The sequence below is a fragment of the Sinocyclocheilus grahami genome, unplaced genomic scaffold, assembly GCF_001515645.1.
Source record: "Sinocyclocheilus grahami isolate Dianchi unplaced genomic scaffold, SAMN03320097.WGS_v1.1 scaffold530.1, whole genome shotgun sequence".
Taxonomy (NCBI): Eukaryota; Metazoa; Chordata; class Actinopteri; order Cypriniformes; family Cyprinidae; genus Sinocyclocheilus; species Sinocyclocheilus grahami.
Genome location: NW_015505709.1, coordinates 953,034 through 967,748, shown reverse-complemented (window position 1 = coordinate 967,748; position 14,715 = coordinate 953,034). Strand labels below are relative to the sequence as shown.

The window sequence follows — 14,715 nt, the reverse complement described above, 5'->3', positions numbered from 1 at the left end:
AGTGAAACAACTACTGAAATGAGACAAAATGCATGGCGGGGCTTGATTTCATCCTTCGGGAATTGATTGGATCGTCGGAATGTGGGCGTTGCTAACAAAATGAAGGCAGAAACGAGACAGACCCCGATAGCCCCGCCCTCACGCCAAAGAACATGACAGGAAGAGAAGAAGGTTAACGTTTTTTATTAAAGATTATGAGGGCACATTCGTTTTTTTTAAAAGTGCACAGATAAATCTTTTATAATAAACACTACAATATTACATATATAAATAAGAATTGTACATTTTGATTTCATGGCGACTTTAAAATCCGTGTGAACTGGAAGTTGTTGCCGACTTTATTTCAGTATGGTGACGTATTACCAACCGAAACGGAATATTGAATAGAGGGCGGGGTTTTATTTTTAAGCTCCTCCTCTCATCCCTCACGCGCAGCAAACTAGCGGTTGGAGGGGCGTGGTTAAGGATATTCTGCCCAAGCCGTCAAACTGACATCATCAGAGAAGGAATGCCATTCCAGAGTGGAAGCAAATTATCAGATTTTGATTATAGATTACCAAGATTTTTTTCAGTGGATTAATTTAGCACAAATTAATTGTTCACCTTAAGATAACAAAATAAATATTGTACATTTTGATTTAAATCAGCTGATTTGCTGAAGTGGCTGGTTTCCACTGGTCTAGTTTGATAGTTTTAGAGTAATTTTAAGGGCACTTGTCAGCTGGTGAGTTTAGAAGACTTAACCCAGTTTATACCGTCCCATTCGTGTGAGAAACACAATTTGTATGACGCAAGTTCCTGTCCATGTAGGACGTTCCAAAACGGTCACTTATGAGCTTATATTACAGTTTGGATGCTGCCATAGAAGACAGCTCACTAGGTTTTAGAACAAACCTTTTCCCTTTTTTTTTTTTTTTCCTTCCAACCCAGATTCAGTCGTGCTCTGCCTCCCTCTTATTTATGGTTCTGAATATTCAGCTTCTGAAAGCCATGCTGAGCTCTCATCTGTCTTCTCAGCTTTTTCTCATTAACCGCTCTAAGGTCTCCACTCCGACTCTCATATAAACATTAGTTGGCTAGACTGGTTGCAATTCAAGGAGGCACATCTCTGGTCTTAAAAAAGCTCAGGACAAAGAAGTGGTCAATAAAGGAAAAGAGTGATGAAAACACACACAGAGTGTATGCTGTTTCTGTTTATTGTCCTTAGATTGAAAGGAATGAGGAGAAAAGGTGGATTGAGGCCAAGAATTAGGGCTTCCATCATACATCAACCTGTAATCTTTTGCTTTCTGGGACTTGTCTATAATCTGTGATTCTGATTGGCTGACAAACGTTCTAAGGTGTTAATTTGCTACATCTGCACACCAATTAAGTACTCCATAAACACACAGGAGTCACATTCTTTCATTGCTGACCACTTGTGATCAAGCCACCCATGCCAGATGTTAAAGGACCAGGTGTAAAATAAGGATACTTACATGTTAAGGAGGTGAGTTTACTACGCAAAACTTCCACTGGAGCCATTCCTTGAGACAAAAAAAGTATTTCTGTGGTAGAAATAAACCGAAGCCCTCAAGCATTTTCTAGGATGAGAAAGCATACTGGTCCTGTGAGGAACATGACAACAACAAGGAGCCTTAAAAACACAACTTTTTTTTTTACAATCCTGGGCATTTACAGCTGGTGGTGGAACGTATTCTTCACATGTGGAGCAAGGCAGCAGGATGAAAGCCATCATCTGAACACGTAAATCCACAACAAATGCAATCATTAAAATTCCCACCCACTGTTCCTCGTGATATGAAGCAGGCTAAGATTTTGAATAAATCTGACTATCACAGAGGAAGCAAAAATGTATTTACTACAGATCCACAAGGTTAATGATTGTTATGTTACTATGATGAAACATCTCTGAAAAGGCACACTGTAAGTGTAACAAGAGGCTATGAGAAAAATATGATCAAATATGATGACAATAACAATAATAATAATAAAATGTGAAAGTGAATAGTAGTCATTTTATTTCACAATAATGATATTTTGTACGCTATAATTATTTTTTAAATAATAAAGGTAAGATAAAAGTTTAGATGTCTCACCGTATCAGTACAAATCAAAAAAAAAAATCTAAGTAAACCAGTTAACCTCAGTAACGCACCTGGTCACTTTATCTGGGTCAACCCTCTACATTGCGAGTAAATCACTCACATATGTGACTAAATCTTCACTCTGGGCGACTAAATATTGTCTATCGTTAGCCATTGACTAATAAATTCTTAGATTTTACTCGCCAATGTGTGTGAGAGAGGCTAATTACAAGTTTAGCACAGATATATTTTCACTCACTGAACACTCTAGTGGGCAGAAATAATGCAATCTCATTGGCTGGCGCTCATCTATTATCATCCATTTCAGCAAATCAGTTTGAGCGAATTCTGACAATGTGATTAATATTCATGAACCCAGCAGCTCATCAATCCTTAGTGCGTTGTATATTGTTAGTATAGTAGTAGAAATAGTAGTAGTACTATCTTTTAATAACAATTACTATTATTATCTATTACTATCTTTTTTTTTTTTTTTAAAGAAACTCTGAATGACCAACAATATCTTAAGCATCAACACCAGTCCTAAGGGTTAGGGTAAAATAGAGTGTAGCATATCAGTCTGGCGAGTAAACTAAAAAATGTCCTAGCCAATGGCGATTATATTGCCAAGGTGTGCGTAGAGGTTTGTGGGTGAACTTAGCCTTACAGATTTTCAATTCAAAAGTCAAAAGCCACTCGACTCTTCCGTGACCTTCATATACCAGCTGAACACAGGAGCAAACCTGTGATCCCATGATTCTATAAGCTAGAGAAGAGCATCATCTATCATCCTTGAGAGCTTTTTCTAAACCCAACTCCTCCAATAGAAAAGGCAAGAAAGAAGGAAGAATTGACTAGGAGAGACCGAAAGGGGTCTAATTACGTCTGCAAGGTCCAGCACATGTTTATTTGATTCGTCTTTTAAAGGAAGTGCTTGATTAAATAAATAGAGGCCAGGAAACGCATTTCAAATTCTCTTTAATGGAAGATGATGAAAAAGCCCATGGCTCGAGGCAGAGCGCGCAAAACCTACCACGAGAAAAACGCAGGCCATCAATCTCGCTCTCTCTCATACGCATTTCACCTCTTAATGTTTCCCCCAACTGCAATGCACTGAAGATCTGAACACAAGCAGAGACAGACTTTGAAAGCGTCAGGTAAAAAGGGATAAACTGTACAGTGTTTCCCGTCAGCCCATAATACCCAAGGCACGTAAAAGAGGTTTAAAAAATAAAGCAGAACACCAAAGCAATATTTGTTCAGAAAGATGGCACAGGGGGAGACATGAATAAAATGTGTGTGTAAGTGTGTGCATGCAGCTCCGCCGCTGAGACAAAGCCATTTACGATTACAGCAACACAAGGGCTGCCAAAGAAACAGTGTTTTACCCTTCACAGAGGTGAGCGTTGAGCAAACTGCAGGTGACAGAAGCTTTGATACACAGATAAACAGCACTGAGGTTGTTCCTATAGCCTCCCTCTCTCTCCAAGATGATGAGCTCTAACAGATGTGTAATCTTTCTCTCATAGACGCATCTCGGCAGCTGACACACTTAATCATACTAACAGGGATGGCCATGTGTTCAAAAGTGTGTATCAGTGTTTCCTTTAGAATAAAATAATCAGTTTGACCAATAATTTTTTTTGTTACCAATATTCACAAAGAATAGCTATATCAACAGTAGGGCTGGGTTTTGACACAAATTTCACAATTCGATTCGATTCTCATTCACAAGCTTGCGATTCGATTCAATATCGATTATTTTGGATATATATCAGGTACAGCACTGAGGTAACTGTGACATTACCTGCCATTGTTTACAAGCCGTTATATTGATGTATTTGCGCGGCTGAAAAAAGTGATTACATGAGACAGGATACGGATTGTAAAGTTGTATTCTTTCTTTTAACTTACCTTCGGATGTTTAGTCATGTTTATTTTGTGCTGAAACTGGTATTAATGTGGAGGAGATGATCAGTTCACGTGCGCCTCGCGTTGCTGCGTCTGTCACTCCACATTAAACAGCGCCAAAACAGTATTTATTGTTTGAATATTGCAATACAATGGACAGAATTTGAAATCTGAATGGGAAGTGCGCTTCAACATTCCGTCCATTAACTGAAAACAGGCTAGACTAATCGATTCTTGGGATTTAAGAATCGATATCGTTCCGTAAAAATGAGAATTGATTAAAATCGAGATATCGATATTTTTTACCAAGCCCTAATCAACAGTATTCATAGGTAAAGTAACTTATTTTATGCATTGCTTGAATAATTACTTGACTTTTGTTTTTTTAATTTAGCAGATGGTTTTATCCAAAGCAGTGAACATCAAAAGAAATGTGTTATAACATTCAAGTCTAATCAATTATATTTATATACTTTTCACAATGGACAGAGTTTTAAAGCAACTTCACAGAAAAATTATGCCGCAATAATGTCTGAAATGACCATTAGATGGTTAGTTAAAATTCAATTATGCCGTGTATGTAGTGTATTTGTCTGTAAAATCCATTGCCCACATTACCCAAAACAAAGACTGAAAAAACCTTGCATTAGTATACAAATTATAAATAATATTACAAATAATTTTGTATTTTAGAATGATATTATAAATTATAATTATTAATTCTATTATAAAAAATTAAAATGTAGTAAATTATTACAATTAAAGTATAATGAACCTTTAGATACTGTGTCTAAAAGCTGGAAGCTAAAAGCTGGAAACAATAACATTTCTACTTCTACGTTTCTATTTTTAACTTTCAGACCAGCAAAGAATTGTTGATTAACTGCCTTCTGCAGAATACAAAACATATTTTGAAAAATGTTAGTAACCAACCAGTTTTATAATCATTGACTTTGTGTGGACAAAAAATATGTATGGACAGAATTTTCATTTTTGGGTGAAATGTCCTTTGATTTGTTTCAAACCTGCACTGAAGACTACGCAAATCAATTAAGTAGATTTTATCATTAATTCTTTTTGCAATATTTTTCATCTCTTTTTGCATGTTTACTTGAACTCCTGATGCTTTATGTTTAAAAACTTCAAGCACTGAAATCTTCATTTGTGTCTTTTTTGTTTTCTTTGTTCTTTATTAATTCTTCATGCTTGAAAAAAGACATACTTTACTAATAATTACATTTAACTCTTAAAGTCCCCATGAAATCAAAATTAAAGTTTTTTGGGTGTTAGTATCAATATGTTAGTCTTAAGGTTATCTATAAGGCAGTGTGCTCCAAAACAGTGACAAAATTTGCATTTAGAAGATATAAAAACGGCTCGTTCTAACACGCCCCCACATATCTACCTCACTATGTGACAATATTAGCATAATGCGGCCCAAATGTGCACGCAAAGAAAGAAGGCGTGGTTTCAGTAACCGTTAGTGTTGAAGCAGCATGTCAGGGAGACGCTGTGTGTTTCTAGGCGAAAGCAAAAGCACTTTATTTGGCCTTCCAGAAGTAGATGCATTTAGGAATCTTTAAGATTACTTACAACAGAACAGCAATGCATTTTATGGACGACCGTTTCGTGGGCCTAGGAGAGGAGGTAATTCTGACTTTGCTATGACAATCTGGCGCTTCTGAATCAGCTACTGTTTTGTTATTAGTTTAAGTATTTGCTATTGACTGTTCAAATGCGGAGTTTTGAGCATGGTGTGTGTGTGTGTGTGCGTGCGCGTGTGTGCGCGCGCAGAGAGAGAGAGAGAGCGCACGTGCGAGAGAGAGAGAGAGAGAGAGAGAGAGAGAGAGAGCGCGACTCTGTTCCCCTTTCGGGCTCTGTCTTTACATTTATTTTGAAAGATGAAGCTGGTGATTATAGTAAGGGGCGTTACATTTCTGACGAGTGCTTGCGGTGTTCGGCCAATCACAATGCACTGGGTCAGCTGGCCAATCAGAGCAGACTGCGCTTGTCGGAAGGAGGGACTTTGTAGAAAACGAAGCGTTTGAGAGAGGCGGGGCATAGAGGACCTACAATAATGTACAGTATTTGAAAAATAATGTGTTTTTTGAACATTAAAGCATGTCAACATATTCTGTTACACCAAATACACAAAATAATGATCTGTAAAAAAAGCATCATATGACCCCTTTAAGCGATCATTTGTGGCCATCGCAGTGGACTCGAACATACGAAGCGAACATTTGTGCTCATCACCCGCACAATCGGAATATTTGAATCGAACACTGTTGGGAATCACAGAAGTGTTCAAAATATTCTAATTAAAACTAAAAAATTGAAGATCGGGTTCACTTTCAAAACATATAAAAACAAATAATAATAATAATTTGTATCACCGGTAGGTTACGAATTTGCAAACTGAACATAATTGTTCATCACAGGTGAGCCTGAACAAAAATGACAAACCGAACATTGTTCATTCGCGGACTTAAGGGAGTATTAAAGCATTCAAATTAAACATTTAGAATAACAGTCACGTTCAAAACAATCCCAAGTGAACATGTTTGGGCACCACAGACTAGCTCGTAACAGTATAATCTAACATTTTGGGCATCACAAGTGCATTCAAAACATCCGAATCAGACATTTTGAGCATCACAGACATTTTTGTTCATCACTGGCGCAATCGAAACATTCTAGCGTTAATCGAACAATGTTGCGGCTCAAACGAAACAAAAAAATTAACTAATTAATTAATTGGGCGCAATCAGAGCATTTTGTTGGGAATCACATGCGTGTTCTAAACATCCAAATCGATCATTTTCCAGGATAACGGTCACCTTCGAATCATTCGAAGCGAACAACAGACGAGTTGCGAACATTCGAATCGATTAATCTGCGCATCACAGGCGCGTTCAATACTTGTTCCTTCCGAACTTTCGAATCGATTCGCGTTACAAAAACGTTCTATTCGTGACTACGCTGTCCAAAGTCAGCTGTCTTAACCGTGGCTTGTGTACTGCAAACACATACCAGCTTCATCACTGTGTCTGTCACGCGACTCTGTTCCCCTTTTGGGCTCTGTCTTTACCTTTATTTTGAAAGATGAAGCTCGCGATTATGGTAAAGGGCGTTACATTTCCGACGAGTGCTTGCGGTGTTCGGCCAATCACAATGCACTGGGTCAGCTGGCCAATCAGAGCAGACTGCGCTTGTCGGAAGGAGGGACTTTGTAGAAAACGAAGCGTTTGAGAGAGGCGGGGCATAGAGGACCTACAATAATGTACAGTATTTGAAAAATAATGTGTTTTTTGAACATTAAAGCATGTCAACATATTCTGTTACACCAAATAATGATCTTTAAAAAAAGCATCATATGACCCCTTTAACTTAAAATATCATATCTTTTAACATGTTTACTGCAAAAAAAAATGTTCAAAGACTTTTTGCAGGTAGGAAGCATGACAACGGATTATGCATGCAAAGCTCACACTGTTTTTGGTGCCAGCAAGGTGGATTACTTTATGCTTACATAAATAAAGAGACAATGAGCCAAATGTGTTTAAAAAAACATGTCAGATTTCATGGGGATTCCACAATTATGAGCACGACCAGGTGTAGAAGACCAAAGGGCAAATTTCCCCCAGCTCCAAAACATTCTCCAAAATGCTCACATGTAATTTTTTTATTATTGCCATAACACTGATCCTGCTTCTATTTTCAATTTCATTGTAGGAATAATTCAGTGAAACATCAGTTCATATTTATGGGCTGGCTGTTTATCATTATATTGCCACGGTAACACCCTCACCAGAGACCAGACCCAGGACTTCATAGACAAAAAAAATGAGTTTAACAGTTTGCCATCTTCCATTGTTAGGTCAAACAAAGCAGAAGTGGACTTTTTTTTTGTAAATTGAGGTTGTGAAGGATAGAAGTACAGCCTAGGCTGAAAAATATGTTCTCTGTGGTCTTGGGTCACATCTAATTTCCAACCCATGTTTTCTGAAGGTTTTTCCACTAGATTTTTTTTATTTCATTTGTGTAGTTCAGGCTACATGAACATCTGTTTCTTTGTCCTTTTCTTTCACTGATCTGGTGTAGTACTTTACTGTGTCAGAGACGCTTTGAGATAATTATCCAAACGCACACACAGAGGGCAGACTGGCCGTTCATTCTGCTGTTATTCTCTTTGTCCTTGGCTGAGAGTTCACTGGGCCATTGTGTCAGACACGTCTAAAAATAGGTCTGCCGGCATGATACCAGCAGCCGCCTGGGGCTTTTAAACAACATTACCTCAGTCGTCAAACCCCTGCGGGAAACCCATAATGACAGCACCAGAGACTGCAGTTCCACTCATTTAAATACCCATGCAGCATCTTCTGACTCTCTGCTCACTGGACACATAAGAGCTTTATGAGGGCAGCCGGGCTGGATGACTAGTTTTAGGAAATGGATGGTCACTGAAATTCCTTTAGCAATCTAGAAATCCTCATAAATCATTTGATCCTTGAGAATATCTTGACAGATCAGTGAAGAATCCGGTCCGAATCTGTTCCGTGAAGCCTTTTGACATAATGAAATAAATAAATGCCAGACGCTATGTTCTAATAAAATCAAATTTATATCGAGCACATCAAGGTCAGCTCAGTAGAGCCACTTGGGTCCTACAGCGCCACGGGTTGCTACTACAGTTAACTGTTGATACGTTTAGACGTACAGTCGTGCGTGCAGTGAAGAAAGCAGAAAGTGGCGCGCAGACAGATGAAACTTTCAGTGAGTGAAAAACAATTCTAAAAAATTATGAAAGTTCACCGGTCCTTAAAAAGTCTTAAATTTAGTTGCATCAAATTTAAGGCCTTAAAAAGTCTAAAATGGTACAAGAAAGTCTTATGATTTCAGGAGGTCAGACGGAAAGACAAGAATTGCGAAACGGCTGAATGTGACGATTAAACTTCAAAAGGCGTTGATTTCATTAAATAAATATGAGTACTGCAGTCAGATGCTGCGCTGCTTTGTATACTGCCGTTACCGGGAAAACCGCTATATTTCTGACGGTCTGATTAATTTACATTTTCAATAAGCCCATCTGCTGTTTTTGTTCAGACCCAATCAACCCATGTTTTTACGCAGCAAACATGCAGAGCTGTAAATGTGAACTTGTGGATCAACAAGAAGATAATGCATTAAAAAATAGAAACAATTAAGAAGACAGTAAAATATATTTATATTTTATTTAATTAATATAATAGTTAAAGGTGCAATATGTACGATTTTTTTATTAAAATATCCAAAAACCACTAGAACAGTGTTACATATTTTGCTGACTTGTGTACTTACATTATCCCAAATGTTTCGAAGCACGTTTAAATCCAGAGAAATAAGCAATTTTAACTAGTGACACGGACCGTGTCTATAGTGTCATTGTGTCGCCTGCCAATGACGTCATACACTCTCGATTTCCGGTTTTGTTTTGTAGAAAACATGGAAACACCAAAGATGCTTTAATATGTTGTGCGTTTTATTAGATAGGTGACGACCGCACAGAGTAGCTCTATAACAGAACTTTCAAGCGTATCTAGTATGATAAAACAGCGCTGCTTTACCCCACATACGCACGACCGGAAAGAGCGGAAGCAGTCGACTGTGGCATAATAAAAGCTCCGCTGCTTTCGAACCGTGTGTCACTCTCGTCTCTCATTAGCAATTGCTTCAGCGGCCTCGTTTCGCTTCGACGGCTTTCCGCCTCACTCTGCTTCATACTACGATGTTAATAAATCTTTAATACATTAGCTCATCCATGAACATAATTTCTGCCTGAGCCCCATCGGATTGTGTCGGCTGTGGGGATGAAGACGACAACTCCCATGATTTCACACTCAGTCACTGCGTCATCAAACTACGCCTTTGTTTCTTTCTTTGTTTTGAATACACGTCCTCTAGCGGTGAAAACTTACATATTGCACCTTTAATTGCTAATACATTTTTAAATTAATATAATAATTGATATTTTTGACTCCATTTTCTTAAAAATGGTTTAAAGGCTGAAATGTGAAGTTTATAATTTTATAACATTTTTGTTTTTGTGAAAACCTGTGTCTGAACTGTATATCATGCTTTTTACAGTCATTTAAACTTTATTTGTGCAGGTCTTTATAAAAGATCTTAAAGTCTTAAATTTGAGCTTAAATATCCTGAAGATACCCTGGTCTAGCAAAAATCATCAATTCATGTTTTTAGGTTTTATTGTCCGGACCTTGGCTGGTGAGGAGAGTTCATTACTGGACCTCAAGCGTTGAAGACCCCTGCTGTAAGGAATATTTTACCATAAAAATTTAGTTACCCTCATGTTGCTCCCAACCCGTATAACCTTGTTCTTTCGTGGAACAAAAACTCAAGTGGTTCCTACTTATCAAGAGAAGTTCCATATCACCTAACATCAATGACATGCCTCTGGTTCCTGTGTATCTTCTAACGTAATCAAAGTGCAGCAGGTTGTATGGGCAAAACTGACTTTTATTGTATTTCATAGTGCTTTTTTGTTCATTTTGGAACAGGTGTTGGGCACCTAATGTGTTCATTGTACGGAAAAGAAAAACACGAACATTCTGCTTAACATCTTTTCTTGTTTTCTTGGGAAGTCGTAGCCTAATGGTTAGAGAGTCGGACTCATAACCCAAAGGTTGTGGGTTCGAGTCTCATACCGGCAGGGATTGTAGGTGGGGGGAGTGAATGTACAGCACTCTCTCCCACCTGCAATACCACGACTTGAGCAAGGCACCGAAATGTAACTGATGATATTCTTAGCATTAAACAACTTGACACAAGCTGATTGGTTCATGTTGCATTCGCAGCCAATGAGCTTGCTGCTTTACATTGAAATGGCTGATTAGCATTCGCTTGAGCATTGCAGCGCGCTTTGAGTGTAAAACCCTCCATCTTCCCCAGCACCACCTGTATAGATATACCATTGTTTGATGCAACTACATGCCGTATTTTTATATGAAAATAAACAAGCTGAAACACTCTAACTGAAAAATTTTAGTGTTTTTCTATAGTATTAAGCCTCAAATGTCAACTATACATCGGATTGGTTTCAAAAATATGAATGGTATAATAATATTATACTAAAACTAAAATTAAAACCATGGAAAAACCCTTAAGATAACCGCGATTAGAAATTCAATTAATCGTGCAGCCCTAATTCCAACTATGCACTATTATGTGGTAAGTTTCATTCTATTATTTTGTATATTGTTTTTACCCACTGTCCAGGGCTCCGTCAGAACAGACCTGCGACCCATTTTTGTTCATGACACGTTGAGAATAACTGGTGCAGACAATTTGGTTGCAACAAAGCACAAAAGAGGATTCTGGAAAAGTATCCAATTCTGATAAATAGTCACAACCACAGCACTGAAAAAATGGAGCTCTGAAAAGGCAAACAACAGTGCAACTTACAACCAGAAGTCTTTGTATGCACGTGAGACAAAAAAAGGGCATTTTCTCCACATGTACCAGGTTGTTATTGTGTCAGTTTGTTCATTAATATCTCTTAAACAACTATATCCCCACTTGAGAAATATATATACAGGGATCTCTTAAAAGTATTTTTAGAAAAATAAGTCATTATCAAACACCTAGGTCAGACGGTCTCTAAAATCTCAGACTAATTTTGGACTGTAATGTCTCACCGGAAGGTCTATAGTATTAAGCCTCAAATGTCAACTATACATCGGATTGGTTTCAAAAATATGAATGGTATAATAATATTATACTAAAACTAAAATTAAAACCATGGAAAAACCCTTAAGATAACCGCGATTAGAAATTCAATTAATCGTGCAGCCCTAATTCCAACTATGCACTATTATGTGGTAAGTTTCATTCTATTATTTTGTATATTGTTTTACCCACTGTCCAGGGCTCCGTCAGAACAGACCTGCGACCCATTTTTGTTCATGACACGTTGAGAATAACTGGTGCAGACAATTTGGTTGCAACAAAGCACAAAAGAGGATTCTGGAAAAGTATCCAATTCTGATAAATAGTCACAACCAGAGCACTGAAAAAATGGAGCTCTGAAAAGGCAAACAACAGTGCAACTTACAACCAGAAGTCTTTGTATGCACGTGAGACAAAAAAAGGGCATTTTCTCCACATGTACCAGGTTGTTATTGTGTCAGTTTGTTCATTAATATCTCTTAAACAACTATATCCCCACTTGAGAAATATATATACAGGGATCTCTTAAAAGTATTTTTAGAAAAATAAGTCATTATCAAACACCTAGGTCAGACGGTCTCTAAAATCTCAGACTAATTTTGGACTGTAATGTCTCACCGGAAGGCTGGACGGGCGGTCCTGCTGAGTAAGACCCATGTCATCGTGGTTCGATTTCCCAGACTGGCCCCTGCTTACATATCCCTCCTGCAGAGTCTCCTATGGAGAAAAGAGAGAAAAACCGATGAAAAAAAAAACAAACAATTCATGCAGCCATTGAAGGGCTCACACCGCCCAGATAGTTGTGTCATGGTACAGTACATTAGCAGGCCTTGATTCACACAGAATAAGGTAATTAGACAGTTGCAGACAGCATGATGACACCAGCCCATAATTTAGCTTCATCCACAAACTCTGTGATTCACACAAGCAGAATGGCTGTTCACGCAAAAATGCTGAGGCATGTCTCATGGCTGAAACGCAGGCTGTGCACTGATATAAAATTAAGCAACACAAACCTTTGCGTAAGGGAATCAAAAAATGCATTAAAGCAATAGTTTACCTAAAAAATTATTTATTGGCCCTCATGTCAATCTAAACAGGTATGATATGAGATGAGGCTGAATGTCCAAACAACTGGATAACAGTTTTATGAGATGTGATACTACCAAACTGTAAGAAATATATTGAAAATTAAACTCTCTGTCTGACATAATTTTTATACATTTATAATTATTTATTTACATTTGTATTTTTAATTTCTATCTTAAAATGTCATTTTATTTTGTTAATTGATTTAATCATTTAATACTTATTCTAATATTACTTAAATATTTATTATCTATCAACCTATATATTTCTAAGCAAAATATTTATTATCTTTATAGACTACCATTCAAAATTTTTGGGTTCAGTAGGTTTTTTAATGTTTTTAAAAAAGAAAAAAATAAGCCTCTTATGTTTTACCAAGGCTGGATTTATTTGAAAAAATATAGTAAAAACCGTAATATTGTGAAATATTATTACAATTTAAAACAACTAATTCTATTTTAATACATTTTAAAACTTCAGGCAGTCATTACTCCAGTCTTCAGTGTCACATGATCCTTCAGAAATCATTCTAGTAAACTGACTTGATGCTCAAGAAACATTATCAATGTTGAAAACAATGTACTGCTTAATATGCTGCGCTGTGGAAACGATTATACATTTTATTTCCTTGATTAATATAAAGTTCAATGAACGTCATTTATTTTAAACTGAATATTTTGGTAACATTATAAATGTCTTTCTGAGGGTTTTTCACTAGATGTTTTTCATGTCATTTGTGGAGTTCAGGCTCCGTGAACATCTCTGTTTCGTTGTACTTTTCTTCCACCGATCTGTGTAGTACTTTACTGTAAATTTAGATCAATTTATTGCATTCTTGTTGAATAAAAGTATTATTTTTTATTGTACCTTTGAATGGTAGCGTATCATGTTTCCACAAAAAATATTAAGCAACTGTTGTTAATATTGATAATAAGACGAAATGTTTCTTGAGCAGCAGATCAGCATATTAGAATAATTTCTGAAGGATCAAGTGACACTGAAGACTGGAGCAATGATGCTGAAAATTCAGCTTTGCCATCACATGAATAAATTACATTTTCAAATATATTTGCATATAAAATAGTTATTCTAAATTGTAATTGTAATAATGTTTTACATTACTCACAGGTTGGTAATATTCAGCCACTTCAAAGATCTGTGTTCCCCTTTAAAGGGGTCATGAACTGAGAAATCAAAATTCCCTCGATCTTTCGACAGATAAGAGGTCATCGTACTATAAAAACATCCTGGAAGTTTCAGAACTCAAAACTTTCCCGTTAGTCTAAAAGCAGCTTATATTAAAGCCAATCTGCCAAAACGACAGCTTGCGGAATGTGCCACTTTATGATGTAACAGTGTGGCTAAACCCCGCCTCCGCGGAAGAAGATCAACACCTGCTTCTACATCACTGCATGTTTAGCTCCGCCTACTGATTCGAGCATGTAGTTTAAACCACGAGAGAGTCAAACGCAGGTCTACACAGAAATCAAAAGATAAAGATGCTCAGAAATCAGCAAGACGCGGTGCAGTGCCAAGCTGTGGAAAAACACAGTCTTTGCATTGCCTTCCTTCTGATCCCAACATTAGGAAAGAGTGGATGAAGTTTATTTTTAATGAAGTTCCAGCATCAGTAAGAACTTGGTCCTTTGTTCACTTCATTTTACCGCAGATTTGTTTACAAACAAGACAATTCGACACAGGATTTTCAGGAAGATTGAAACTAAAAGACGATGCTGTGCGGAATATTTTGGATCTGACAGTAATGTCGCACCACACAAGTGTGAGTATTTATTATGTGGTCACTGCTGCTTTGTCTGTTATTACAGATCGTTTGATATGTACTTAGCATTTATGCGTTTTTAACCTAAATCACAGGAGCATCCATCTACAAGTAGGGATAACT

General features: G+C 37.2%; 1 protein-coding gene across 1 annotated transcript in view; it reads right to left on the bottom strand.

The window, feature by feature from the left end:
- LOC107555285 (AT-rich interactive domain-containing protein 1B-like) overlaps positions 1-14,715 on the bottom strand; it is a 105,639-nt gene that overhangs the window by 44,533 nt on the left and 46,391 nt on the right. Inside the window, exon 4 of the mRNA XM_016238039.1 lies at positions 12,342-12,440. Within this exon, the coding sequence (XP_016093525.1) occupies positions 12,342-12,440 (99 nt within the window). The remainder of the gene's footprint in view (positions 1-12,341; positions 12,441-14,715) is intronic.